This window comes from Harmonia axyridis, chromosome 5 (assembly GCF_914767665.1).
Source record: "Harmonia axyridis chromosome 5, icHarAxyr1.1, whole genome shotgun sequence".
In the NCBI taxonomy this organism is placed as follows: Eukaryota; Metazoa; Arthropoda; class Insecta; order Coleoptera; family Coccinellidae; genus Harmonia; species Harmonia axyridis.
This window is the reverse complement of record NC_059505.1, coordinates 21755890-21783396: the sequence shown is the minus strand read 5'-3', so window position 1 is coordinate 21783396 and position 27507 is coordinate 21755890. Positions and strand designations below refer to the sequence as shown.

The 27507-nt window shown below is 32.5% G+C and overlaps 1 protein-coding gene and 1 long non-coding RNA gene across 2 annotated transcripts; one reads left to right on the top strand and one right to left on the bottom strand.

Annotated features, from left to right (window-relative positions):
* Positions 1-211: 211 nt before the first annotated feature.
* On the bottom strand, positions 212-11219 carry LOC123681080 (protein no-on-transient A-like). The gene is made up of 2 exons (XM_045619291.1): positions 9968-11219; positions 212-1299 (listed from the first exon to the last, which is right to left on the bottom strand). The coding sequence occupies exons 1-2, from the start codon at positions 11096-11098 to the stop codon at positions 922-924; spliced, it is 1509 nt and encodes a 502-aa protein (XP_045475247.1). The 5' UTR covers positions 11099-11219; the 3' UTR covers positions 212-921.
* Positions 11220-13404: 2185 nt separating this feature from the next.
* Positions 13405-15527, top strand: LOC123681089. Its single transcript, XR_006747611.1, has 2 exons — positions 13405-13706; positions 13844-15527. It is a non-coding gene; the product is annotated as an uncharacterized LOC123681089 (long non-coding RNA).
* Positions 15528-27507: the final 11980 nt, after the last annotated feature.

Genomic DNA, 27507 nt, shown 5'->3' with positions numbered 1-27507 from the left:
TTGATCTAATTATCCTTTTAAACTAAATAATTTATAAGAACATAACCTAGATACGCCGCATTGTAATCATAGCAAAAGTGACTACTCATCTCAAAAGCAAATCTTTATAAATAGGTATCTGATATCAATGTTAGAAGAAATTACTCGAATTTTGAGCGCTCATTCAATGAACTGTGATGAGTTCAATCAGGGCATAATTCAAAATATATGCTTCAAGTATATATTTATTTTCAAGGTTACAAGATGTCTAACTAGTAGACAAACATACATCAATGTCAGTGAATTGTTCTAAAGAAATAAATACAGAACATATACTATAATAATCATTCTAAAATGAAAGTTTACAACATCCAATTCTTAAAAAATTAATATCTTGCAGAAGACGCCGAGTTCCTAAAGAGTTAGAATAGAGATTTAGCGGCTCAAGCACAAGATATACCTAAACAAATTAAACATTCGATTAAGTAAACCTTTAGGATCTGGTAGCTATTCACACAGTATACACCTATTTGAGTGAAATTGGTCTTACGAAGTAATTTCAGAAGTTAAATCAAAGATTCATATAAGTAATGGTTATTTATGTCCCCCAAAAAAGTATCTTTTGTACAACTCAAATGCTTTTACACGATTTTAAAAATGACAAATGAAATATAACGAAATCGGTCTATGAAGTAAAAACCAACGAGTATAGTGATGATATTAATTATTGAATTATATGGTGCCGCCAAGAAATTTGCTTCAATTATCATGATCGATCAAAGTTATAAATAATCATTTTTATAATGGGTAAGATGATATTCTTTACTCCATCAAGAAATTATATCTAGGGAAAAAATGAATAAAAAAACATGAATCCTACTTCAACCACAAATCCAACCAATATTGTCAAGAAATGAAGTGGTTGAACTGGCCGGGAGATACTTAGAAACGTCTTCTTTTCATAGGGTATTCATCCCTGCGACTATCATTAACCCAGTGTCCCCTAGTTTGTGAACCAGACTTGTTCGGATTACGTCCTACATCGACGCCAAACCGTTCTCTTTCGAAATTATTGGGTTTAATATCATTGTCATCGCCTGTGTACATATTGCCACGATCAAATTGCGAATCTTGAGCGTCTAGCATACTATCGAGTTGATGGGCCTGCATGAACAAACTATTTTCCTGTTGACGTCTACGTAATTCTTCTTCTTGATGGATCATACGAGCTTGCATTTGCTCCTCCTGCCTCCTCATCTGTTCTTCGGTTCTTTGTCTCTGTTCTTCCGCCTGTCTTTCTTTCATCTCCCATTCGCGTTTCTGCAAGAAATCATCCGTTTGTCTTTGTGTTATTCAACCAAAATCATGCCGCTCTCCAAAAACCAATTTAAAATTGTTTCTACCCAACATCCATATTAATATATCGTAGTAAATAAAATCAAATGAATTATTATAGTATCAGAAACTTAAATCATACTTTTATTCAAGGCTTTATGCATCAATTGAAAATAATATTTTGCGAATATTGCACCAAAATGCAGTTCATCCAAGAAGTATACCGGAAAATATAAATAGTATGAGTTATTTTGTGGCTTAGATTTGTTTTTGTTATAAATTTCAGTTATAATTTTATTGAATTCCAAAATTCTGAGAAATAAAGGCATTATCAAATAAGAGGGCTTAGGAATATTTTTGGTCATTAAATATCAATAGTAATCAATAGAAAAACCATTTCAAATAACGAATTATTTGATTCTAATAATTCAAGAAATGTAAGATTTATCAGTAGAGTTAACATATCACTATTTCAAGAAGAGAACAGATACAAAGAATTAATGACGAATGAAGTCTTGAAGTTAATTTTCAACCAAAAATAATGAAAACACCATGAATAGACAAAAGATCCACGATAAATATGACCTCATCATACCATAGTTAAAACCACATTATAACTACATGATAAAATCAACGAATTTCTAAATATTGTTATATCTTCTCGCTCGAAAATTATCTCCATTCAGCGAATCTCATTAACCTTTACTTTCCTTCAACAAATAATAAGCACTCATTTTATATATATTATAGAATTAATCATACCCCAAGAGTATATGATATAGTTGCTCCATTAATATATAAAATATTTTAATGTTATTCAATATTATAGCAGAAACCAAAAGAAATGAGAATAGATTGAAATACATTTAAGGGTATTAATGAAAAAAATTATTTAACCTACAAATTAGATAGAAAGGCCATTATTTTTGACAGAAACCAATGCAAGACCAGATTTTTGATACAAAACTGTAATTTTTGTATTTTCATGAGCGAGCTAAAATCCAGAGCAGCGACTTGAATTCGTTTCTTACTCAAACCTGTGAATTTTACCAAATGTGATTATTCAGGGCAGCAATTTTCAACCTACCAACTGTCAAAATATTTTTGTCTGCTGGTCACAATATATTTATATATATGAATTCTGTAAAACTAGAAATTTAAACAACCTAAGCTCGCATATTAACAATCCCTTCATTTCTCTCGATATTGGCAAAATATATGTAATTTATTCAATAATAATAAATATATTTATATAAAACCAGCATATATTTGTTAGATCAAGTTCAAATAATATACAATTATAAAGTCAGTAAATTTCAAGATCACTGACACAGTTTCAAGGAAAAGTTCTCATGAAGGTAGGTCCGAAGTAAATGTTTACTTACCAAAATGCAGGGGGATGAAGTTTGAAAAAGAATTGTTAATCCTCAATCTTTGAAGCATTTTTATCATTTTTCAAACTCTACGAACTAATGTTGAAATTCTTTTAAAAAAATGGTCATGGTCGGAAAATACAGAGATAGGGTGCGGTTTATTTTCTCATGTTTTTTATGAATTTATGATTGATCGATAAAAATAGAATAAAAAATAAATTTGCAGTATTTTGAAAGAATTGTAGGGGGTTTATTTACCCATTCGTTTTTTATGGAGGATATGATTGGTCGATGGCGCTGATTTTAGAAAATTCCATTCCCAAAACAATAAACAACATTCATTTATCTACCGTTTCAGTATTACTATAGACCATATTTATTCCTTTCTGGATTGAAAGAGAGCAAGACTATCACGTTGATTTGAAATTGAAGGACTAAGTAAACTAATATAGACATTTGAAAAATAAATGCATTTCAAAATACCAAGGCAGAATTCATAACGTCAATCACTTTTTATGAAGTTATGCATTAAAAAATCGATTTTTTTTTAAACGCTTGGGAATATCGAATTGAAGAAAGAGACAAATCTTTTCAAGACCTCAAATTTAATTTTTATTCTGTTCCTATTATTATGTTTGAATAAATCCAACACTATCCACTTATTCCTTGAGCCGGAACATTTATGAAATAAATTCAACATTATTTTTTAGAGTTTGGAAAAAATTGACAATGGTTTGAAGATAATTATGTTATCTTTTGTGGTGTCCAATATATTAAGGAAAAACGATTTTTTTGTTCAAAATTGAAAACCCTGCATTTTGATGATTTGGCATTAGCGGAGCCACATCTAGTGGAACTTTTTTCTTGAAAGTGTCAGGAATAATTCCTTGAAATTTTCTGTTATAATATTATACTTAATCAATTCACATTCAATGCATTTATAAATATAATAATGAAAAGATAATCTTGTGTATATCATAATTTCGAATGTTAGGTATGGTAGGTAGAAATTTTGGTTTATTTGAACGACGAAATATTTATAGAGATCGATAGATAATATGTATATGAATCAGAAACAGCAGTATTTTGTAATTTGAAGAAATTCAGTTTTAAATATAGGTATATTATAGATTATTCTCATAAGTATAATATGGTAGTAATAATTTCATAGATATATTCAGAAATTAGAGCTTAAAAGTTTCAGGTGTATACGGCAAAAAAATTTCCATAATATATATATTTGTGTAGCTCAAGTTTGTAAACAGTTTCATACAATAACAAATACATATTTCATGCGACAGTTCCTAGATATGCAATAATACCCATTTTATATATCAGCAATTGTATATGTATATTATTTAAATATAAATGTTGAAGTATATATAATTTTAAATTGTTATTGGCTCCATTTCTATAAAACTAAACTGCATATTCAGCAGCATATCATCGCAACAAATGAGAGCTTTGGAATTCAGCAGTCAGAAGCTTTCTGCTGATGTGGGAATGCCGGAATACTTTAAAGTAACTAACTAGAGGCTATAAAAGGACTCTCCAAGGCAGTGTGGATCGAAGGTAATGAAAAGCCTGATAAACTCAGTTGCCTCTAATAAGGCAAAACCTGTTGGATCAGAATGAGAATTTTCACCGTCTTACACAAAGAAGCTTATTGGGCTGTGGTGGACATAGCTTCACTGTAAATCTGCTGATTGGATAATATCCAAATAATTTTCTTATGTATCCAGTGAGACGAGTCAACGGATCAAATTTGCAGATTGTGAATCAGTAAAAGAAAATGCTGAATATTTAGTATGTAACTGCCAGAGCTTGCCTGCCTCAGTAAAGTACACTTATGTAAGAATGCATTCTCACGATATTATTGCAAGATTGTTAGATTTATGTGTATGATCAATATCATTGGGAATTGAGTGTGTAGAGTACAATAATAATACATCTATTTGGTCACAGTTCTGAAATACTGTATTTCAAGCCAATCGACCCCAGCTATAATAATAATAATAATGTTGACCGAATGATTCTATAAATGTAGAACTGTTTATATGCAAACAAAAATCAATAATTATCATAATACACACAGATAGTGGCTATATTATATACTTATGTGTACCTTTAAAAAGGTGAATGACTAGCTTTCAATAGACCCACATATATATTAGTAACCAGGGGTAGGTTCAGATACTTGGCAAAACAATTTACTTAACAACTTTATGTAAAAGTTCAATATGTCAACCATTTTAGTTCAATATAAATTAAAATTTTTTCAACAACCTTAATATGGCGAGTCATACTATTCATATTGATAAATATATTCTCATTCATGTTAATGGCAATTTGTAATATTAAACATAACACAGACATTTACCTCAAGGGCACAGATATAGATAAATTTCACATTTAATGCCAAAAAAATAATATAGATACTATTGAGTCATTGATCTAAAACTAAGCCAGATCTAGATTAACATATAAAGTCAAATTCAACTAATATCGTATTCCGTGGTCACAAATTGCTAAATTATCAAAATATTCAAGTAAACTCCGCAACATATGTTTTCAGAAATCTAGAGCATTTTTGGAAAATATTTTCTATAGCGAGTCAAAGATTTCAATTTCAAATATCGTCGGCTAAGAGTGTAAATCTGCTAAGTCCATTTTGAACAATTTCACAGGAGACCAAAAAAACCGTACAGTACAGTGTTATAATAATAATAATAAGAGAGTTTATTCATGAAAATACATTCAATAGAGTTTATTGAATGTATTTTCATGAATAAACTCTCTTATTATTATTATTATTATAACACTGTACTGTACGGTTTTTTTGGTCTCCTGTGAAATTGTTCAAAATGGACTAAGCAGATTTACACTCTTAGCCGACGATATATTGGATTGAAAGTAGCACAAATTTATCAACTGTTAAATCGGCTGCAACCAACTTACAGACAATTAAAGAAATCAAGAAAAATGGAGTCCAAAATACACAAAATCTGCAGTGATTGAAAAGGTGGCTGATGAAAGAGGTTACAATATAGAAGAATGCGATTTTGATACCCATTTCATATTACTTGTCCAAGGAGATGATTAGTATTCTTTTAGATTTCTTAAAAAAAAAACAAAACACAAACCCTTGTATATTAATTACGTTTTGTTTTTTCAGCAGCTCTGAATTTCTATTAGGTATTATAAAAACTATTCAATTGAGAATATTCGAAAAGTATCAATATATGCGTTGATCGAGTCGTAGGTATTAATTTCAAATCAAATAAATGGGGGAAAGTATAACATATTGATATCCAAAAACTGTCAACTATGTCAGCTAGAACCCTCTTGAATTTTTTCAATATTATGTAGTACTAACTATTTCATGCATGGACAGAGTTACTCCGCAGGTTTCACCACTCTCTCCTTTTCTATACCCTTCTATACTCTATTTGAAAATTAAAAAATTTCCACATCGACCCAAAAAAATTTCTTGGTATTCTACTATAAAATAAGGCAAATCTGAGAGTTCATCCTGGAATAATAAAGAAATAAACAATTACGAGTGCCAAAACACTTCAAAACTCATAGGAATAAAGGTAAAAGTATGAAAAATGCCAGAAAAATTTACAAAGCTATATACAGGCATCCCTTAAGGCTGATTCATATTATCATGAACGCATACAAATTGTAAGAAAGTTACCATCAAACATGTTCATGATGTTCCTAAAATAGCCTTTGACTTGATAATTTCACCAAATGTAGAAGATTTGGAGTAATTCGAAATCGATCCATCCATTTCTTGAGAACTCTATTCGTCATTGCAGCTATTAAATTATTATATCATGCTCTGTGGACTCTTCTTTGTCTAGTCAAATGGATTGTAATCTCTATAATTATAATTTTAAAAACAGTAACTAAGTTGATATTAACAATTATTTTCACTCTATAATTTAAATTTTTGTAAAGATTATTTCTTAGAGAGCCGTACAATATTTCTACTCTAAATTAACATGATCATGATTTAAAATGGTTTTTCTGAAAGGGGTCCAATGACATAGTGCATCTTCACATAAAGCTTCAAATTCGCCTGAAGATTATGAGTTGTTTCGTGGTCTATGTGATCAGTAGAGATAAGGGGTAAAATGTGTTTTGATTCTTATTGCTTATTAATTGAATCTAGAATCAAATTTAATCGTAAATACTTCTGGAAACACTAAGGAATACTAAGGAAACTACCAACCTTTTCAAATAAAAGGTTCTTCAGCGGAGCGGAGCGTTTGAACAATGAAGATATTTCTTAATTAATTGCTCGGCAACAATATGTGCCTGATAATATGAATCAACCATTATTCTCCTACTATAAGGATACAGGATACATGGTCGCAGTCCCACAGTAACCTAGCCACAACGACCCCAGTTCAAATAATAATAATAATGATACAGAATGTATTAAAATATCTGATATAAGCTGAGAGATCTGCACTCAGAAATGTAATACGTTTGAGGAATCCACTGAACACAATCCGCCAAATGCGCTCTTGTATCAGAACACAAAAAATCAATTAAGAGACTGATACAGTTAAAAATCAAATTCTCTAGAATGGCTAAAAATAAACAATATTAAAAAATATTAATCATCACCAATAGAGCTTGAGATACCTGAACACATGGAAATTTGAGAATACCTAATACTTATTCACTTTACTTCAATAATATATCTACTACCTTCTTTTATTTTGAAAATTTTACAATGAAGGACAGTTATTATCTTATTTGTAAGGTGAAATTTTATTTCAGGGTTAATACTGAATATATTTGTTTATTATAGAATTGTCATATGAGGCAACATTTCGGGTAGTGCTCTTTTTCAAGCCTTCTTATTTAGCTATTTCTCATTTCATTTCGAAATGAGTTGTTGTAACAAAGATAGATTGTGTATATGAATAGCTAAATAAGAAGGCTTGAAAAAGGGCACTGCCCAAAACGTTGCCTCATATGACAATTCTATAATAAACAAATATATTCAGTATTAACCCTGAAATCAAATTTCACCTTACAATTAAAAGTGAACAGGATAAATAATAAATCAATAAGTTATTATCTTATTATATCATCAAACGTAAGAATTATCATATTAACCATAAAACCATTGCAGTCACACAGAAGATCAACAGAAGCTCACATAACAATAGACATTTCAATGTACTATTTGGAAGATCTGAATATGATACCTCAATACTACAGATCATGTGTCATTTTGCAAAATATAAATGATTTCTGGTTGTAGTTGTAGGTTGTTTTTGGATCCACCGCAGAATCTTATAAGGACACTCATTCATTTCAAAAATACATTTTCAATTAATCCCTAAATGAGACTAAAACCATCATATTAGAAACTTAAAAGCCTTTTGTTTTATTCAAATTATAGATAATATCATTATTTGCTAAGAAAAAAATTTAATTTACAAATGTAAGGTGCAATGAATATATTCGTCAACGTTCTATTATTTAACAAACCCAATTTTCTTCACCTTCGGTTTACTAGATTTCACAAACAATATGAACAGCCAGAAATAGTATACAATGGCTGTATTAATATTTAAACACAGCAGCAGGGATTTATTATTAGCTTATTTATTACTGTAATGGTAAAAATTGGGTAACTTAAAAACCATATTCCATAAAAAAATTTGATATATACTATTGTATTTCAATTCCTGCCTTATCGGAACTGTTTCATTGTTTTTAAGCTAGTGATGTTTTATTATTGGCCACAATGTTATGATTGAGATAACCAAGTTATACCAAAAAAGCCGCCAAAAATTTTTTTGCACTACTTATAGATACATACATCCACCTGTTGAAATGTTTTTTACAATTCTTCTAATTGAGCTGATACCATAATTGAGCTGTTGTCTAATTGTGCAAGCACCTACCAAGAAAAAGCACTCTGGTAATTCTGAATGCGGTCAACTAAAATCAGGTTGAATCACATTGAATCTAGTAAACCAGGCATGCAAAATCTATAGTCCTAATATCCATGGACGTTGCATTAGAGAGAGAAGTCGGGAAAACGAATAAGATGGAACAACTTGTGGTCAAACTGTCAACTCTCTTGATTTATTGCCTTAGAGAAAGAGAACAATATAACTTTCCCAAAGGTTATTTGAAATTTTAATTTAACGAAAGTGATAGTGAATACTAGCTTTACGAATTTGGCTTCTAAGGCAGTGGACCTTTATTTTGGGAGAATCTAATGGGAAGAGACATTTTCAGTTGAAATTCGGTATTAGATATATTTTGTGAGAAGAAAATACTTTGTTTTTTTTTTGGATCTTTTGAGAACATCCATCATTCCTCAAAGATGTGTAGAATATAATTGAACAGCAAGAAAGGGGAGAGTTTTATTACCCATATAAAAAAACGAAAACAAAATTGGATTTACATTTTTCCAAATACAGGCACATTGAGAGACGAATGGATACCAGCTTTGAGAAGGGCTGATGATTTTGTTCCTACTCAATATTCCTGATTTTGTTCCTACTCAATATTCAAGGATGTAGAGCAATCATTTTCACGAAAATGATTATACAATCAATGTGCAAGAAAACAGAGTTTTTTAGAAAAATGCTGTTTCCTCTAAACCATATGAAAATATCAAGAAATTGTATTCTGTTGGAACAATATCAAAACATGAATCAGCTTCATTAAGTATTTTTATTATACACATAAGGAATATCTAAATAATTGTAATAGACCCAATCCTTAGCTTCCAAATGAATCATTAAAAAGGATGATTGCAACTTCAAAAAACAAAAATTTCATTTGATTTCTTTTTCAGTTCATCCAGAACCCCTTGTCAAATATTTGAGCGAATCACACATATAATCCACATATCTCGTTCCCATAATAAATTTTCCTCTATACACTTGCTTATAATTCAATATCTGAGGCAATTCTGATCGACAAAGAAAAAAGTAAGAAGTTCTTCCGAAGAATTACTTTATATCTCAAAATTGACCTCTTTGAAACATTTTACTGATAATTATGAAATTGATGCAAAACCACATTTATAATATATGAAACAAATTATAATACAATAATAAGAAAATAATGGGTACATGTAAAACAACATATACCGTTTGAATAACTTCAACTCAGGAAAACCATCAAGCTTCTCGCTTAATCTCAAGTTGATCAAGATTTAAAAGACTAAATTTTCTCATATGAAATAGAATACTGCAAGTTCAATTCATTATACACAATACAAATAAACATACCTGTCTCTCCTTGTCCATTTCTCTCACCCTCAATTGCTCACGCAACATCTCTGTCTCATGTTCATATTTAGCATATTCCATTTGAGCTTCTAGTTTTTCCTTTTCCATTTCAAGCTCCTTTTTCAAAGCTTCCTCTTTTTGAGTAAACAACTCATGTAATTGTTTCCACCTCATACCATATTCATGCTCGAAGCTGTTAATTTGAGCAAATCTTGGGCCAACTTCACGTTGCTTTTGGAATTCTGGATTTCGCTTATTTATCAGTTTATCAGGCAATCCATCATTATCTTCAATGACATCAAATGGTTCAACGATACATGGTCTTAGAGAAGATGTTATGAAAAAACAACTTTCCCTGCACTCACGTACTGCAGCCAAAGCACTTCCTTTCCTGACAAATTCTACAATACCTTCTCCTGTATGCTTACCTCTATCATCAATAATAATGGTAGCTCTTTCAATTTCACCAAATATTTGGAAAGCATGATAAAGTAACTCATTGGAAACATTAGAAGTTAAATTCTTAACTTTGATAGCAGTTCCTCCAGGAGCAAATCGAAGTCTTAAATTTCTACCTTTGAGAGCAGTTCCATCCAATTCTCTCTTCGCTTTAGCGGCATTGGAGTGAAAATCGAATTTCACGAAACCAAAATTTTTCTCCTTATTGACGAATACCTCACTAACTTCACCGTGTGCTTTGAAGAACTCAACTAAATCATCCTCGCCAACTTCATTTCCAATATTACCAACGTATAAACGATTCCTACCAGAGAATTTTTTTTCAGTCATATCGAGCGGGGGTAATTCCAGGGTGGATCCAGAAATTTGATTCAATTTTTCAATCATCTTATCTTGTGGAGTTTTCATAGCATGTTCACCATCTCTATGAAAGTTCCTTTGGTTGCCTTCACGAAATTCCCTCTTTACACCTGCACCACCTTGTGGACCATCATTTCTGGGTCTCTGTCCTTGATTTTGGAAACGTCCTTTTCCTCCAAATTTACCGGCTCCACCACCGCGTCTAAAACTGCCTCCAGATCTTTGATTTCCGCCCTGATTTTGATCAATATTACCATTTTCTGTAGAACTCTCAACATTAGCCCCAGTCGTATCAGGATTTTGAGAAGCCATTTCGGTGAATTTCAAAACTATTTACTGAACGACAAATTGCGTATAACAGTACAAACGACGCCTATCTTTAAATGATAGATGTTTAAAGATGGAGGACACGCCGAATGTTCGACGCAAAGCGTTTAAGTGACGCTCAAAGTGAACATAGATATTTTCTTCTTCTTTTCATGGTACACCCATATCAACATATTCTTTTTTTATTTTATTACTTCCAATGATAAAAAGTATTAAATTTCTTTGGAATTTTAATAGCTTGAATTTCAGAATTTTCTGTTGTTTGATGATCCACAATTAAATTCAATTAATTTTGTACAAGTCCATTCAGGAATTATTGACATCGAAGTAGGCCATGAACGTCTAGTCACGGCTTTATTTCTGGTTACAAAAATATTACTAAAAATTGCTATGGTTCATCATAGAAATAACCAGTTTAAATCATTTTCATCATTTTTGTATCCGAAAGATCCTGAATTTTCGAAATTACTATTATTACGAAGGGACGCATACAGTCATAATTTCATAAATTGAAATTCAGATTATATAACGTAAAAATATGGTGAAATGCTATCTCATTTCAAGGAAATCCAATAAAGAGATATCTATTCATTTAAGAGTCGCCCATGAAAGATCCCATTGAAGTTCATTAAAATATGCATATTCCTTTTCACCAAAGGCTCTTCAAAAATTATTGCAATACTGATGGACACTGGATACCAACCTGCTTGCAAAATTCTTATCAAATAACTCTTATGGATCATTTTAACTGTGGTGTCTAAACTGGTGAAGAAAACAGAAAAAACTGGTTGATAAATTTAAATAGTGTAGCTTAGAGAATGGAAGAGCCATATCATAATAAGACAGAAATAAAATTCAAAGAATCCATTTAGTATATGAAAAATTTTGACATCACAGTTGTACTGTAACTTTGAAAATTGGAACCAATTTATCAGCCGATATGTAAATTATTTTCTAAAGTCACTATTGAAACTCTTCATGACATGAATGATTGATTTAACTTGTATGAAAAATATAGGTACTATTTGTACTCGAGTTTTCTGTTTTTTATTGAAATGCTTTTATACTAGTTTCTATTAAATTACATAAATCATTTTGCCCATAACAGCTTTAACTCACTCACTAAAAGCATTTTTGCATGAAATTATTTTTAATTCGTGAATTTTAAGATTTTATTGCATTCTATTATTATCTTCAAGTGGGTAAGAGGTGAAGAAATTCTTGAAGTTACTCTTCTGAATATATTTTTCGATTAAATACTCAGTAAAAATTATATAAAGCAATTGGAATTTATTAGATTTTTGGATTACTCATTGAAGAACAAAAAACAGATAAAACAATACTTTATTTCAATATAGAATATAAATAAACTATAGATATATTTTTTAATATTCATATCATTAGTCCCTCATATGTATGTTTATGTATATGTAAACTTTGATGATGAATATATATTATTATTATTATAGATGCAATGCCAAGACTTTGTTTAGCAATCCAATTATAAAATAATTCTCTCTATAAGATTTATATAATCCTTATGATCACCACTGTCAAAACAAAACATCCAGGTAAAATCCAAATAACCAGCATTCAAAATAGTGCTCCTACTTTTATCCTTGAATATACTTGAAAAACATTTTGTTTACTTTCTAGTCCACTGTTGAATAATGCTGGCATTTTCAAATAACCAAGTTTCCTCCAGATAAATGAATTTCACATTTTGTTGCAAATATTCTCTGTATTCACCATAAAATCATACTCAACTTATTATTATATTTTTCTGTTTATCAATAAGAATTTTCCTTTTATTAACTGTTTTCAACTTGTAACCAATTAAGTTTATGTAATGTTGTCTTTGATTGATTAAAATCCAGATGCTTTTTGTTCAAATTTCATCCAGGCTGATATATTGATTGCTTTTGGCTCGGCTTTTGGTAAGAATCAAATCATTCAATGATTCTTTGAAGGTGAAATCGTATTGCACAGGTTTTCTTCCACTGATAATCCAGGTTGTGATGACTTGCCTTCTTCTTTTTTCAAACAGTACTGTGAGAAATACTCAAATAAACTAATCAATGTGTGTTTGAAATTGATACAACTTTTAAGTTTCAAAGTTTCTTCGATCAAATCCAATAACACAAACTGAAATCTAACCTCCTGTCAATGACATTTCCAATGCCAACCCGAAATCTGCAATTCAAAATGTTACTGAATGAGCCAGTACCAACTTAATTTCGATTTTCCAAAGTCACCCGGGATGTCAATAATTCCTGAATGGACTGTATAATAATTATGTGTGAGTGGCTGACACCTTCCTACCCCCACCCTAAACCCCGTTTTTAGTTCTGTTTGCCGTCGTCCGAGGCGCTACAGTCGTAATAATTAAGTACATATATCGTCGATAGATGACTCTGTCGACCATAGTGTTTTCACGGATTGACAAACATTTTTTGACATTGACAATAATATTAACATGCATTTGAGACACTGTTATTTGTAATTTGAGAAGACAATTTTTTGTATTACAAATGGTAAACCCAGGTTTTCAGCCATTCGGTGGGGTCAATGATGAAATTGATTTCTAAATGGGGTAAGTTCATGTGTTTTTTTTAATAATGGCTTATTATTTATTGGCTGATGTTCCAAGATTCTCAGAATATAAAAATAACAAAAATTGATGATATACTTTTATTTTTAAGAATATAGTTTGATTTTTTTTTTTTTCAGAAATCAAACATCCTCTTCAGCTCACTTTGGAGGCTGCAGATACAGCAGATTTAATACTTTTCTTAGATGAATTATTTGATTCATTAAATGTGAGCAAAGCATCTAAATCTGCTGCAAAATTGATGAAGAGACCAGTGAGTAAGTTTTTTGGGAGAATGCAATAGAAATTTTGAAGAGTATGAAATTCTATTGTCCCAAAAACAAACGCTTGGTTGTCGTACCCAGTATAAAAAATTTGATTAGTAGTCTAAAGGGTTTTCTTTATTTGAGAAGAAAACTTCTTGATGACTACAAATTTAAATATTTTTTGACTGGGGCGTTCAATCAAGATTGTTTAGAAAACTTTTTTGGCAATATTCGGGCCCATGGAGTGAGGAACACTAACCCGAATGTTGAACATTTTATTGCATCATTCAAAACTTTAGTGATAAATAATTTTCTTTCAGTTCATTCTGTAGGATATAATTGTCAGGAAGATAAAACAGAAAGTTTTTGTTTGGACAATCTAAAATCTTTCTTGACAACAAATAGAACACAAGGTATTCCTGCTTCGCAAGATATTTCATCTATAGATATTCCTAAAATTATTACTTTGCACGAGGCCACTAAATTAAGCAGATGCACCCTCGTTTATATGAGTGGTGCAATTATCAAAATTATTTTCAAAAAAAAAACTATACAAAATTGTGAAAAATGTAAAACCAATTTGTTGAGTTATTCAGAGAATGTTAATGATTCCGAATTTATACTTTGTAAAAAATATAAATTCGGAAATTTAATCAAGCCTGGACAATATATCAACTTCTTGTTCAGGCATTCACTCAATAAATTGTTTTACATTATTCCTAGAATGTGCGAGAGAAGGAATATCTCAGAATTTCTACAGAATGAACTGAAATCAAATTTTAATTTTAGAGTTTTGAATTGTCCAATTCATTCACTTGATGAAATATTATGTTCAACAATCGTGAGATGTTCTTTATTCTGGTGGTGCCAACAAGTTAATAGAATTTAAAATGGGAAAGATTCCAAATTCTTTAAATTTCTATTGCTGAATCCCAATAAGGCTTTCATTGACCCCATCAAAATTCAAGCTAAGCAAATTTTTGAAAAAAAAAAAAAAAAAATTCAGAAAATAGATTCATATTTTATTCATTTATATATTTATTCATTTATTTACTCAACTCATTTTTATTATAATACATTCTTATTTTTTTATATTTAATATATTTATTCATTTACTCAACTCAATACTCAACTCAGTTTATTTGTACAATATTATTTGAAGTGTTCATTTTGTTTTTATAGTCAAATAAACTTCATTATTATTATTATTATAATACAAAAACCATTATATTATTTTAATGCATTCATGTTTTTTTTTATATTTTATATATTTTCATTTTATATCGACTTGGATACTTATATACATTTACTTATTATATACATATATTTTTGCTCATAAAATCAACCTTGTTATTTTTTCTTATGGATGATGAAAATGTACATATTTGTTATTCTTTTTTGTTGTATTATATATATTTTTTTTGTTCGTGGGAAATATATACATTATTTGAGAAATTTTGAATTTTATTTATGAATTCCTATAATGCTAATAATTTAACTAATTTGAATTTCGCGCCAAGTGCGGATTCAGTATGTTGTCAAAGTAGGTATCTGTAATGCACAGATAACAGAGTGCTGTAATACCACAGTTATTTATGCTTGCCACCGTATGAGGGCTCAAAAAACAGTGTTTTCCATCGTAGAATGTCAGTGTCCGATCTATTCTACTCTGTTATCTGTGGTGAGTTCGGAAAGTCAGCGCTGGAAGGATGCGTTTGAAGAAAGCGCTGAAGCAGCAAAATACTGAAGAAAAAGCGCTGAAGTCTATGATGGACTCAATTATTTACCACAGTATAGATTTACGTTGAGTTTACGAACGCATCGTGCTATCTATTTTTCCGAAGATACAGATCAAAAATATTAGATATCTTCAAGTTCTAACTGAAATTATCATCAAGAAAAAACTCAACAACTACATGCACAAGTAAAAATTATTATTTTCCAATAATAAATTCACCTGGAATGACCAGCCATAGACTCTCCAAATTAAAATCTAATAGGCTTACTGGCCATAACTCGTGTTTTTCGACTTCATTCTTAATCTGTAGACAACAAAACGTCTGATTATAATCGATAATCGAAGCTGGTAATTTCCACAAACTTGAGAACTCAACTGCTGAACACGTTTTGACAAATAAACATAAACAAACTAAATCTGCAATCTTCGCAACTCCGACGAAACATGGCGGCCAACCAATAGAAAATGAGACACGAGTTGTCGCCATTGTGGTAATATAGTCACTGTAATTTTCAGTACAGTGGCTGTATATATATACTACTGTGACGACACGGCTCGTCAGCGTTTTGATTGGTTGGAGCTTTGTCCGCCATTAAATGTCGAACTTTCACCAGAGATCTCTGATTTTCACTATTTACATTCGAGTGCCGGGCTGTTTCACATGCTTTGAAGCATTCTTGTTTAACTTGTTAGTTATTGTGACTGGTTAAGGGGGTTCAAACCCTCCAAAAAGTGAAGATGTTATCAAAAAAAAAGAAACAAGCGGTCGATCAAACTTCGCGCATGCGCAGTCGACCTTCTGAATCTTGAAACGCCGCTTAACTTTTGAATCTATCATTTCCCGCCGACATTTAATGGCGGATGGCCGAAGTTGTCGTCACTGTAGTAAATACAGTCACTGTAATTTTCAGTACAGTGACTTTATTACCACAGTGGCGACAACTCGTGTCTCATTTTCTATTGGTTGGCCGCCATGTTTCGTCGGAGTTGCGCAGATTGCAGATTTAGTTTGTTTATGTTTATTTGTCAAAACGTGTTCAGCAGTTGAGTTGTCAAGTTTGTGGAAATTACCAGCTTCGATTATCGATTATAATAAGACGTTTTGTTGTCTACAGATTAAGAATGAAGTCGAAAAACACGAGTTATGGCCAGTAGGCCCATGGCTGGTCATTCCAGGTGAATTTATTATTGGAAGATAATAATCTTACTTGTGCATGTAGTTGTTGAGTTTTTTCTTGATAATAATTTCAGTTAGAACTTGAAGATATCTAATATTTTTGATCTGTATCTTCGGAAAAATAGATAGCACGATTCAGTTCATTTCAGACGTGATACATTGGATCGAAGATCGAATTCAAAATAATAAGACGTTTTGTTGCCTACAGATTAAGAAAAAGACTATAGAGAGTTATGATAGATAGATAGATAGATTAATTTATTGATGCTCCTTTACAAAAATTCATTGTATTGCACACGTCGCAGAATTCGATAAAAAATACAACTTCGAAATGGTATAAATCATTTCTCATCATTGTCAGAATATAAAAATAGTAGAGATAACTCAATAAAGTTATACAATTCTTAAATGATACAGAGTATCATTGTCGAAATATAAAGGCATTACTCAATAAAGTAATAACTTCGAAATTGTATGACCATTAAGGCCATGGCTGATCATTCAAGGTGAATTTATTATTGGAAAATAATAATTTTTACATTTGTATGTACCTAGTTCTTGAGTTTTTTCTCAATAATAATTTAAGTTAGAAGTTAAAGATAACCAATATTTTCGATCTGTATCTTTGGAAAAATAGATAGCACGATTCAGTTCATTTGCAATGTCGTACCTTGGATCGAATTCATGAAACATAATGTTACTTTCTAAAGAAATTGAGACCCATAATATGAAATATTGCCGTAAGTTACCGATATACAATTCAAAAATACCGCCAAAAACGTGTTGACGAAACATGGCGGACTTTTGACAGTTTTATGGCCAGTTGTCGCCACTGTGGTAATATATGTAGTCACTGTACTGAAAATAAGAATGCAGTGCCAAGGTGGGCAAAAGTAGAACTATAAATATTGACATTGTCCGAATTGCATAGACCTAATACCTAATATCCAATTGGATATTAGGTCTATGCCGAATTAATATCATTTATTTGAGAATGTAAGGTTTAATGGCAATTTTTGTATGAAATGAAATAAACAACGATATATTGTAAATGCGATATAATAAATGAATGGATATGAATATCAGAGCTAATATGGGTGGTAGCGAGCTCAATTCGTTATGATTATCAAATAGCAAATCAAGCGAAAAATATTTAATATTTATTGTCAATAAAATTGGGATAACTCATTTATTGTATTATAAATACTACTTTGTTCAACAAATGGAATGTTAAAAGTGAGTTTATGATGGTTTTTCTAAGTTAGTAGCTTATTTTCAAGGTTCAAATGGTATATCTTATACTTGCAAAAACTTCAGTGTTCCGGTTTCCAGGGGTGAATTAGCTCATTATGAAAATTTAAAATGACTATATTAGTCCGGGAGCCAGTAACAGATATACATGACCAAGTTCCTCTCAAACGGTAATTAGTAGAATGCATCAGTTAATAGTAATAAAAAGCCTCGTGAACGTCAGCTGCGACTCTACTGGGGGGGAGAGCGGCGGCAGCCCCCCAAACACGAAGAAAAAAAAAATTCAGTCATTTCCTCCCAACTGAAAATTTGTCAAATTGTAGCTAACCCAATATCTAGACGAAAAAATACAATCAGCTGGCTATAGCATGGTGGATTATATGTCAGCTGGTGCTTCAAACATGAAAAAATATATATTTTTTCTATGACAGCTCTGACAGCGACTCTGATAATGAATCAGAGAGTGCCACACTCGCGAGAAAAAGTCTTTCTCCACATGTTGCACAATAATATTTAGTTACTTCCACTCTCTGATTCAGTATCAGAGTCGTTGTCAGAGCTGTCATTGAAAATATAATTTTTTTTTCATGTTTGAGGCACCAGCTGACGTATAATCCACCATGCTATAGCCAGCTGATTGTATTTTTTCGTCTAGATATTGGGTTAGCTACAATTTGACAAATTTTCAGTTGGGAGGAAATGACTGAATGTATTTTTTTTTCTTCGTGTTTGGGGGGCTGCCGCTGTTCTCCCCCCCAACCGAGTCGTAGTTGACGTTCACGAGGCTTTTTATTACTATTATCCACAGATAACAGAGTAGATTATTATCTGATGCATGATGCATCTCACCAAGTATCTCTCTCAACCAAATTTGCACCTGGCTCCCGGACTATATCTTTTTAACCGGGCCGAATCGGAAAAATCGGACCTCAAGAAACTTCGGTTAAAATATATGTACAAGTCGAAGACTCAGCCTTTATATGCTTGATAACAAAAAAAAATATCAGATTGGGCCATAGACCTATAATAACATGGACTGGGCGTTAGAGAGAGACCATTGATATCGGTGTATTGTGACAAGGATGGAAGTTTAAAGTTTAAAGGCAAAACATTGGTTTTCTGAACTGATTGTATGTGTTTTCTTGTTGTGATTACTGATTTTTAAACAATTTACTGAGTGTTTGGTTGTGTTCTGGTGCTTATTTTAGTACTAATAAACAATTTTAAGTATCTCTGCTTCGTGTGTAGCTTATAATTGTGTTGTTATATCCAAAAAAATGTTGAACGTGACATTTCATAGGTAAGAAAACAAGAAGGGATTTATCGTTTATATTGAATATTTTCACAGGTTTCCGAGAAATTAAATTGAATGGGTGATGGAAATATGGAGTAAAGACAAAAAATCTTCTGCCACAACCCTAATATGTAAGCGGCAAAAAGAACATGCCACATAACTACAGGCCGATTTCTATTCTTCCAGCATTATCAAAAATCATGGAGAGTTTGATAAAGAATAGATTAATGAAATACATGGAAACACATAAATATTTAACAAATAAACAGCATGGATATAGAGAGAAAAAGTCGACTATTACAGCACTGATAGAAGTCATAGAAAAAATTACGGAAGGCCTTGATGACGGCAACAAGGTAGAACTGAGTTTATGCGATCTGTCGAAGGCTTTCGATAATGTTTCTCACAAAATCCTCCTGAGAAAATTAGAATATTATGGGATACGAGGCCTGCCCCTTAAACTGATCGCTTCATATATGGAAAATAGACAACAATATATTCTAGTCAATAATAAATCAACAACTTGTATGAAAATCAGCAAGGGTGTACCCCAAGGTTCTATTTTGGGGCCTCTCCTCTTCATTGTATATATGAACGATCTACCCTGCAATATAACATGTGAAAATGTTTGTAATTATGCGGATGACACATCATTCTTGAACTCCTGTAAAAACTCAGAGTCACTCAGAACAAAGACACATAAAACTCTTCAAGAAGCTAAGTTTTGGTTCAATTCCAACGGTCTCCTTATGAATCTAGAAAAAACTAAAATATTGGAAATAGACATGAGGCCGAGAACTACACAGAGTGTCGCAAGTGCGAAATTTCTTGGAATAGAAATTCAAGAAAACTTCAAATTCAGTTGTCACATAGAAAAGGTGGTAAAAAAGTTATCGTCTACAATATTTCTGCTCTCCAGGCTGAAAAAAATTACCCAAAAGAACATTTTGGTAAATACTTATTTCGCTCTATTCCATAGCTGTATGTCTTATGCAATAATTATCTGGGGCGATGCGTCGGAGGCAGATCTGGTTTTCCTGAAGCAGAAGAGAGCCATAAGAACAATTGCGGGTATTAATAACACCACTTCCTGCAGGGAATATTTCAAAAAATTAAGAATACTTACCTTCTATTCCCAGTTCATTTTTTCATGTCTAAATTACATTCATGAAAATAAACACAAATATTTTACGACGGGCGAATTCCATCAATACGCTACTCGCAATAGAAATGATCTCTGTATTCCATATCATAGGATCAAAAATGCACAAAAAGCCACTAACTATTTAGGCATAAAGTTATATAACCATCTTCCTGTGGACTTCAAAACTCAAGATGGTTTCAAGAGACGTCTCCGAAATTTGATGATTTCGAAGGCCTATTATTCTATTGAGGAGTTTCTGTCCGATGTTTTTCAGTGAAATTCTCAATACTCGTATAATGAATATAATAATACATGTGTATTCATTTTTGATACTGTTTTCTATTTCAAATGTTTTGGTATATATATTTTTTTTTGACTATTAATTGTTACCTTTGGCTTTGTAACTATTTGTGAAATAAATTTGATTTGATTTGATTTGATTTGATTTGTAGTAATCACTTCAAAACAGAGGACTATTATGTCAATTTCTATATGGAACCAAAGTTTTGAAGGAAGGAGCCATACAATTTTGATATTGAGAATATGTGTTACTAAAATAATAATGAATACTATACAGCAAATTCCTGCCCTTCATAGATACGGAGTTATGAATTTTTGACCATGTTATTCCAAGGAACAGAGAAGGTTGGAAACTATATACATGTCTTCAGCGGAGTCCCCAAAAATGAAAGAGTAAAGAGAGGAGTGTCAATGATGATCCATAAAAAATATTGGAGGAGAATGAAAGACTGGGAAGCCATTGATGAGAATATAATTCGATTGAATGTTAATATCATGCAGAGAGAACTTGTAATTATGGGTGTCTACGCAATATCAGATGATGAGTCGGTTTCAAGGAAGGATGAATTTTACAACAAATTGAGTGCTGTAATACAGAGAGTGGGAAGAAGCAAAGAAGTAATCCTTATGGGAGATTTCAATAGTAGGACAGGTAACAGGAAAGACGATCCTGTAGTTGGACCATTTGGAGAAGACAGATGCAACGATAACGGAGAACGACTAATTGATTGCTGTCGAACATACGACCTGAAAATTGCAAATGGATTCTTCAAACATAAGCCCATCCACAAGTTTAGTTGGATCCAACACACGAAGAACTTGAAATCAATCATTGACTACATCATAACACGACAGCACACTGAACTTCAGGTCAATGATGTAAGGGCGTATAGAGGGATCTTGTGTGATTCTGACCACTACTTTGTCAGAGCAAAAATATTCTTTCCTTGGCATCACGACAAATCCCAAACAAATTATACTCAAATGGAAAAAGTCATCAATAAATCAGATGGAATTAACAATAAGCGGTGGAATCTGAGTAACCTTCAGGACGATAACATAAAACAAAGATACCAGACAAGGCTCGATGAGTATTTGACAGCCATCGAAGACATCGACACTGTATGAAAAAATTAAGGAAGCTTTACAGAACTCAGCCACTGAAGTATTGGGAGAACTCTCAAGTCGAAAGAGCAAAGCATTATGGTGGAATAATGAAATAGAAGAACTGGTAAATCAGAAAAACAAAGCTTACTTAAAATGGCTAACAACAAAAGAACAAAGAGATAGGGAATCATATCTGGAGGCAGAAAGTAAGACAGGAAGAAAAGTTAATAATGCGAAGAGAAGTATGTGGGATAGAAAATGCAAGGAGATTGACTCCCTTTTGGGAGGTAGAAAGACAGCAGAATCTTGGCGATTCATTAATGCGCTGAAAAGTCCGAGCAAAAACTCAGCGAACATTGACACAATTCCCATGAACAACTGGGTTACACATTACAAACAACTTTTGACAGAAACAAGACAAGAATTTCTGGCACCAAGTATATCATCACACATAGACATTGAGGGTGAAACAGTTTCTGTAGATGTTGAAACAGTGAGAAAAGCAGTATTCAGGTTGAAAAATGGTAAATCCCCAGGTCCCGGAGGAGTACCCGCAGAGCTGATCAAACATGGTACACATAATCTATTCCAGGCTGTTACAGATTTGATAAATAAGTGCTTGAGCGGACAACCAGTACCCAAAGAATGGAAAACAGCATATATTTCGTCGATATACAAAAAAAAAAAAATAAAAATCAATGCGCAAATTATAGAGGTATATCAGTGACTAGCACATTTAGCAGAATATATGGAAGAATTCTACGAGACCTCATTGAAATTGAATACAGCGCGGAAGAAGAAGAAGAGCAATCAGGATTTAGAGCGGGCAGATCTTGTACAGACAATGTTTTTTGTCTGAAGCAGATAATAGAGAAAAAACTAAATACTAACCAAGAAGTCCACCTAATGTATGTCGACCTAAAGAAAGCATATGACAGTGTACCTCTGAAGAAACTTTGGGAAATTGTACAAGAAACGAACATCAACCAAACATTAATAACGGCACTCAAAAATTTGTACACGGATTCTACATCGCGGATCAAATCGGGAAAGAATCTCTCACAAGAATTCACCGTGAATAAGGGCTTGCGACAGGGATGCTACGTTTCACCTACTTTGTTCAAAGTGTATGTATCTAGAGCTCTTCGAAAGTGGAAGAAGAAATGTGGGCCAATGGGAATAGAATTGGATGATAATAGCTACCTCTACTCCCTCCAGTTCGCGGATGATCAAGTTATAATGGCCAATGATAAGGACGACCTGGAGTATATGGCCAGAAAACTCCAGGAGGAATATGAAATTTGGGGACTAGAGATGAATACCAAGAAGACTGAGTACCTCCCAGTAGAAACCCAAAATGCCACGAAAATCATGCTGGAAAATAATCAGGAAGTAGAAGTGGTATCGGAGTATACATACTTAGGTGTTAAGTTTGACTCAAGTGGAAGCGACAACAGAGAGATCAGACACAGAATAAATCAAGCGAAAAAGATCATAGGATGTTTGAACAGCATATTTTGGAATACCTTCATTGGAAAAAAGAGAAAATACAGCATATACAACACCATGATAAAAAGTAACCTACTGTATGGAGCGGAAACTTGGAGAATAACTGAAGAAAACAAGAGAAGACTGGAAACCGTTGAAATGGACGTACTCCGAAGATCACTGGGAGTATCACGCCTACAAAAGATCAGAAACGAGGAGATACGAAGACTAATGGGAGTGGACGGAACGCTGTACGAAGATATAGAAGCGAAACAACTTATCTGGTATGGTCACCTACAAAAATGGACGAACAGTGGCTTCCAAAGAAGGTGTTCGAGTGGGTCCCAGCACAACGCCGAAAAAGAGGACGACCAAAGAAAACCTGGAATGAGGGTGTCATCAAAGCCATGAGTTCCAGGGATTTACGACAAGGACAATGGAATGACAGAAAGGGGTGGCGAAAAGGCATCTGACAACGTCGAACGACGCAATGATCCCGATTATATATATATATATATATATATATATATATATATATATATATATATATATTTTTTTTTTTATTTTTTTCTGAACATCATCCGGCTGAACCTCCAACCATCGAGGAACTGTGCGAGGATTGGCATGGCAGGGCACTTCACGGAAGATATCCAACGGTCCTAAAAAATAGAGATATAGATACAGAAAGATCGCTCTCATACCTCAAAGCTGGATACCTTTTTCCAGAAACGGAAGGTAGACTGGCAGCGATCCAGGATCAGGTGGTCCCTACAAGAGCGTATCAGAAAAACATAACGGGCAGAAATCTTCCTAGTGATAAGTGCCGTAAATGCTCTCAGGCACCAGAAACAATTCAGCATGTCACATCATCTTGCCCCGCGCTCGCTCCCAGGGAATACACTGATCGGCACAATTCCATGGCAAAAGTATTCCACCAAGCCATCGCCCTGAAATATGGATTATTAAAAACAGAAAGAAAAATACATGAATACTTACCAAAACAAGTTCAGGAAAATGATGCTGTGAAGGTGTATTGGGACCATCCACTGATAACTGACAGGCCAATCGCGCACAACCGGCCTGATATTGTCATCCTTGAAAAGATGGAAAACCGAGCCACTATAGTTGACATCACCGTACCGGCCGACGACAACGCTGAAAAAGCGTACACTGAAAAGATAATTAAATATCACGATCTGGCATTTGAATTAAAAGAACTGTATAGACTTACCCACATAACGATACTTCCTCTGGTCATCACTACGAATGGGCTGGTTGAGATGCATCTGACTGGGAACACAGCGAAACTTGGACTTCACGAAGACCTAATAGAGAAGGCGCAGAAGGAGGTGATCTTGTGGACCACGAGAATTGTGAGAAGTTTCCTCACTAGCAATTGAGTGTTGCCTTGTTCTGTGAGGAACCGGCAACCTCGAAGCCTTACCCTACAACGGTGATTAAAAAAAAAAAAAAAAAAAAAATATATATATATATATTCCAGTTTCGAAGCCCTGATTCGAATCTCTTCGTCGGATGTTAATCATAACTTTTTTTATATTGATATTTATTATATGTTTTTTTTCATATGTGCTTGCATATTTGATGATAAAGGGTAATATAATAAACCCATGTATAAAAGTTGCAGTACTTTTTTAAACCGTTACAGTAGAGGAAGATGTACCTATACTTTTGGAACGTAAGGCTGAATTTGTCCTTTGATAGGAAAAATATGGCACTTTCATTCCCAATAACACTCACTATTTTATTTCCTCAGTCTATTTCTGAAAATATTTGGGCTATTTTTTCAGAAGATAAAATATATGAAATTTTAAAAATTTCATAAATTTTCATTTGTGTTTTAACTTATCACAAATTTTGAATTTCCTAAAGCTCAGTTACACCTATAGCTACATTATATAGAATTTAAATTTAATTATCTATAATATTATTGATATACTGAACTATCTAAAAACTCTGGAACAGAAATTAAAAAATATTTTCTTCCAGGTATAGCACTCAATAAAATTCACCTTTTTCTGAAAGGAATTTTAGATAACATGAAAATCTGTACCATACAATTCTTAAATGTGATCATTTAGCTATTTCAATACTACTCTCATCCGAATGACTCAATATTTTTCTTAAAAAAAATTAAAAGCGCGTTATTCCCATAGCCATATCAAGCTATTTCAATACTATTTCCATCCGAATAACTCAATATTTCTCATTAAAAAAATTTGAAACGCTTTATTCCCATAGCCATTTAGCTATTTCAATAATCAACTAATGCGAAAAACTCAATATTTCTCAAAAAAAAAAAAAAAAATAAAAACGCGCTATTCCCTTAGTAAATTCGCATTTTCTGCCTTTCTACTTCCATCCTTCACAACACCTCTCTCTCTTCGATAGTCCGCAGAGCGAAGCGAGTAGAAGCCACGTTAGGGCCAGTCCATGTTATTATAGGTCTATGGATTGGGCTGAACGAAATACACAAATTATGAAAACAACAATAACATCACCGCAATCAGATACGGATATCACTATGGAAAGTATTATGCCTAAAATCTCGGAGGACATTCCACCAAATAATATAAATGTATTATCATCCATTATAATATGTACAGTGCATCCCATTTTGGGTGAGACAGCCAGGTTTCTCGCTTGTTATTTAAGATAGAGCCTTGCGGTTTTCACGTTCCTGTCCTACTTTTTCGTGAAACTCAAATTGTTCTAATCAGATTTTGCATAAATGTTTCCATTCAAGAGATACCGGGTGATTTTGGAAATTGATACTTTTCGGACCCCTCCTTTATCTCCGAAATTATTAGAAATAATGCTGAGCTGAAAACTACGCCTGAATCAGAATTCTGCGTAGAATCCAGTGGCGTACTCAATATTTTTTTCGGGGTATGGTTTTGAAGATTCAACACAAACCTATATTTTTTTTAATGGAACACCCTATATATCATTACTTCGTTGAATTCGTTATTTTTTTTCCTTCAAAATGATATATGATACTATGTAGGTAGGATGTTCAGAAATGTCAAAAAAAACACTAAAACGTCAAATAATGATGATTTTTTGTAAATGGGCCATGAATTTTCTATGTTTCAATAAGAAGATTATTACTTTCGATTTTTAAAAGTAGTAGGTCATTGATGACACAAACATCCTTGTTGTTATTATGGCTACTATGCATTTGGGAGCATTGTTTTATCAAGTAGGCATTGGAGGGAAAAAACCAATCTGATCTAGCTGTCATCGCTATAAATTATTGTTATCATTATTGATTCTTCTTTTCTATGGGAAATCCATTGCCCATTAACAAAAAAATCATCATTATTTGATGTTTTAGTTTTTTTTTTAAATTTCTGAACATCCTACCTACATAGTGTCATATGTCATTTTGAAGGGAAAAAAATAGCAAATTCAACGAAGTAATGATACACATGGTGTTCCATTAAAAAAAACATAAGTTTGTGTTGAATCTTCAAAACCATACCCCGAAAAAAAATATTGAGTACGCCACTGGATTCTACGCACAATTCTGATTCAGACGTAGTTTTTACCTCAGCATTATTTCTAATAACTTCGGAGATAAAGAAGGGGTCCGAAAAGTATCAATTTCCAAAATCACCCTGTATCTTTTGAACGGAAACAGTTATGCACAATCTGATTAGACCAACTTGAGTTTCACGAAAAAGTAGGACAGGAACGTGAAAACCGCAAGGCTCTATCTTAAATAACAAGCGAGGAACCTGGCTGTCTCACCCAAAATGGGATGCACTGTACATATTAACAGAAATTCAAATATATAATTATCCCAAAGATTGATATAATATAAACATAATGATTAATTTTTTATATTCAATATCATTTTATAAATAAATCATACAATTTCTCGAATTAAAAAATAAAAAGGAAGAAAAAGGTTTTTTGAAAAAATTTGAAAGAAAAATAAAAGGAAAAATTTTTTTTTTCGTTGGTATTTCTCATAGGTTATAGGGATGGGAATACCGGTTACTCACCAGTCGCGTTA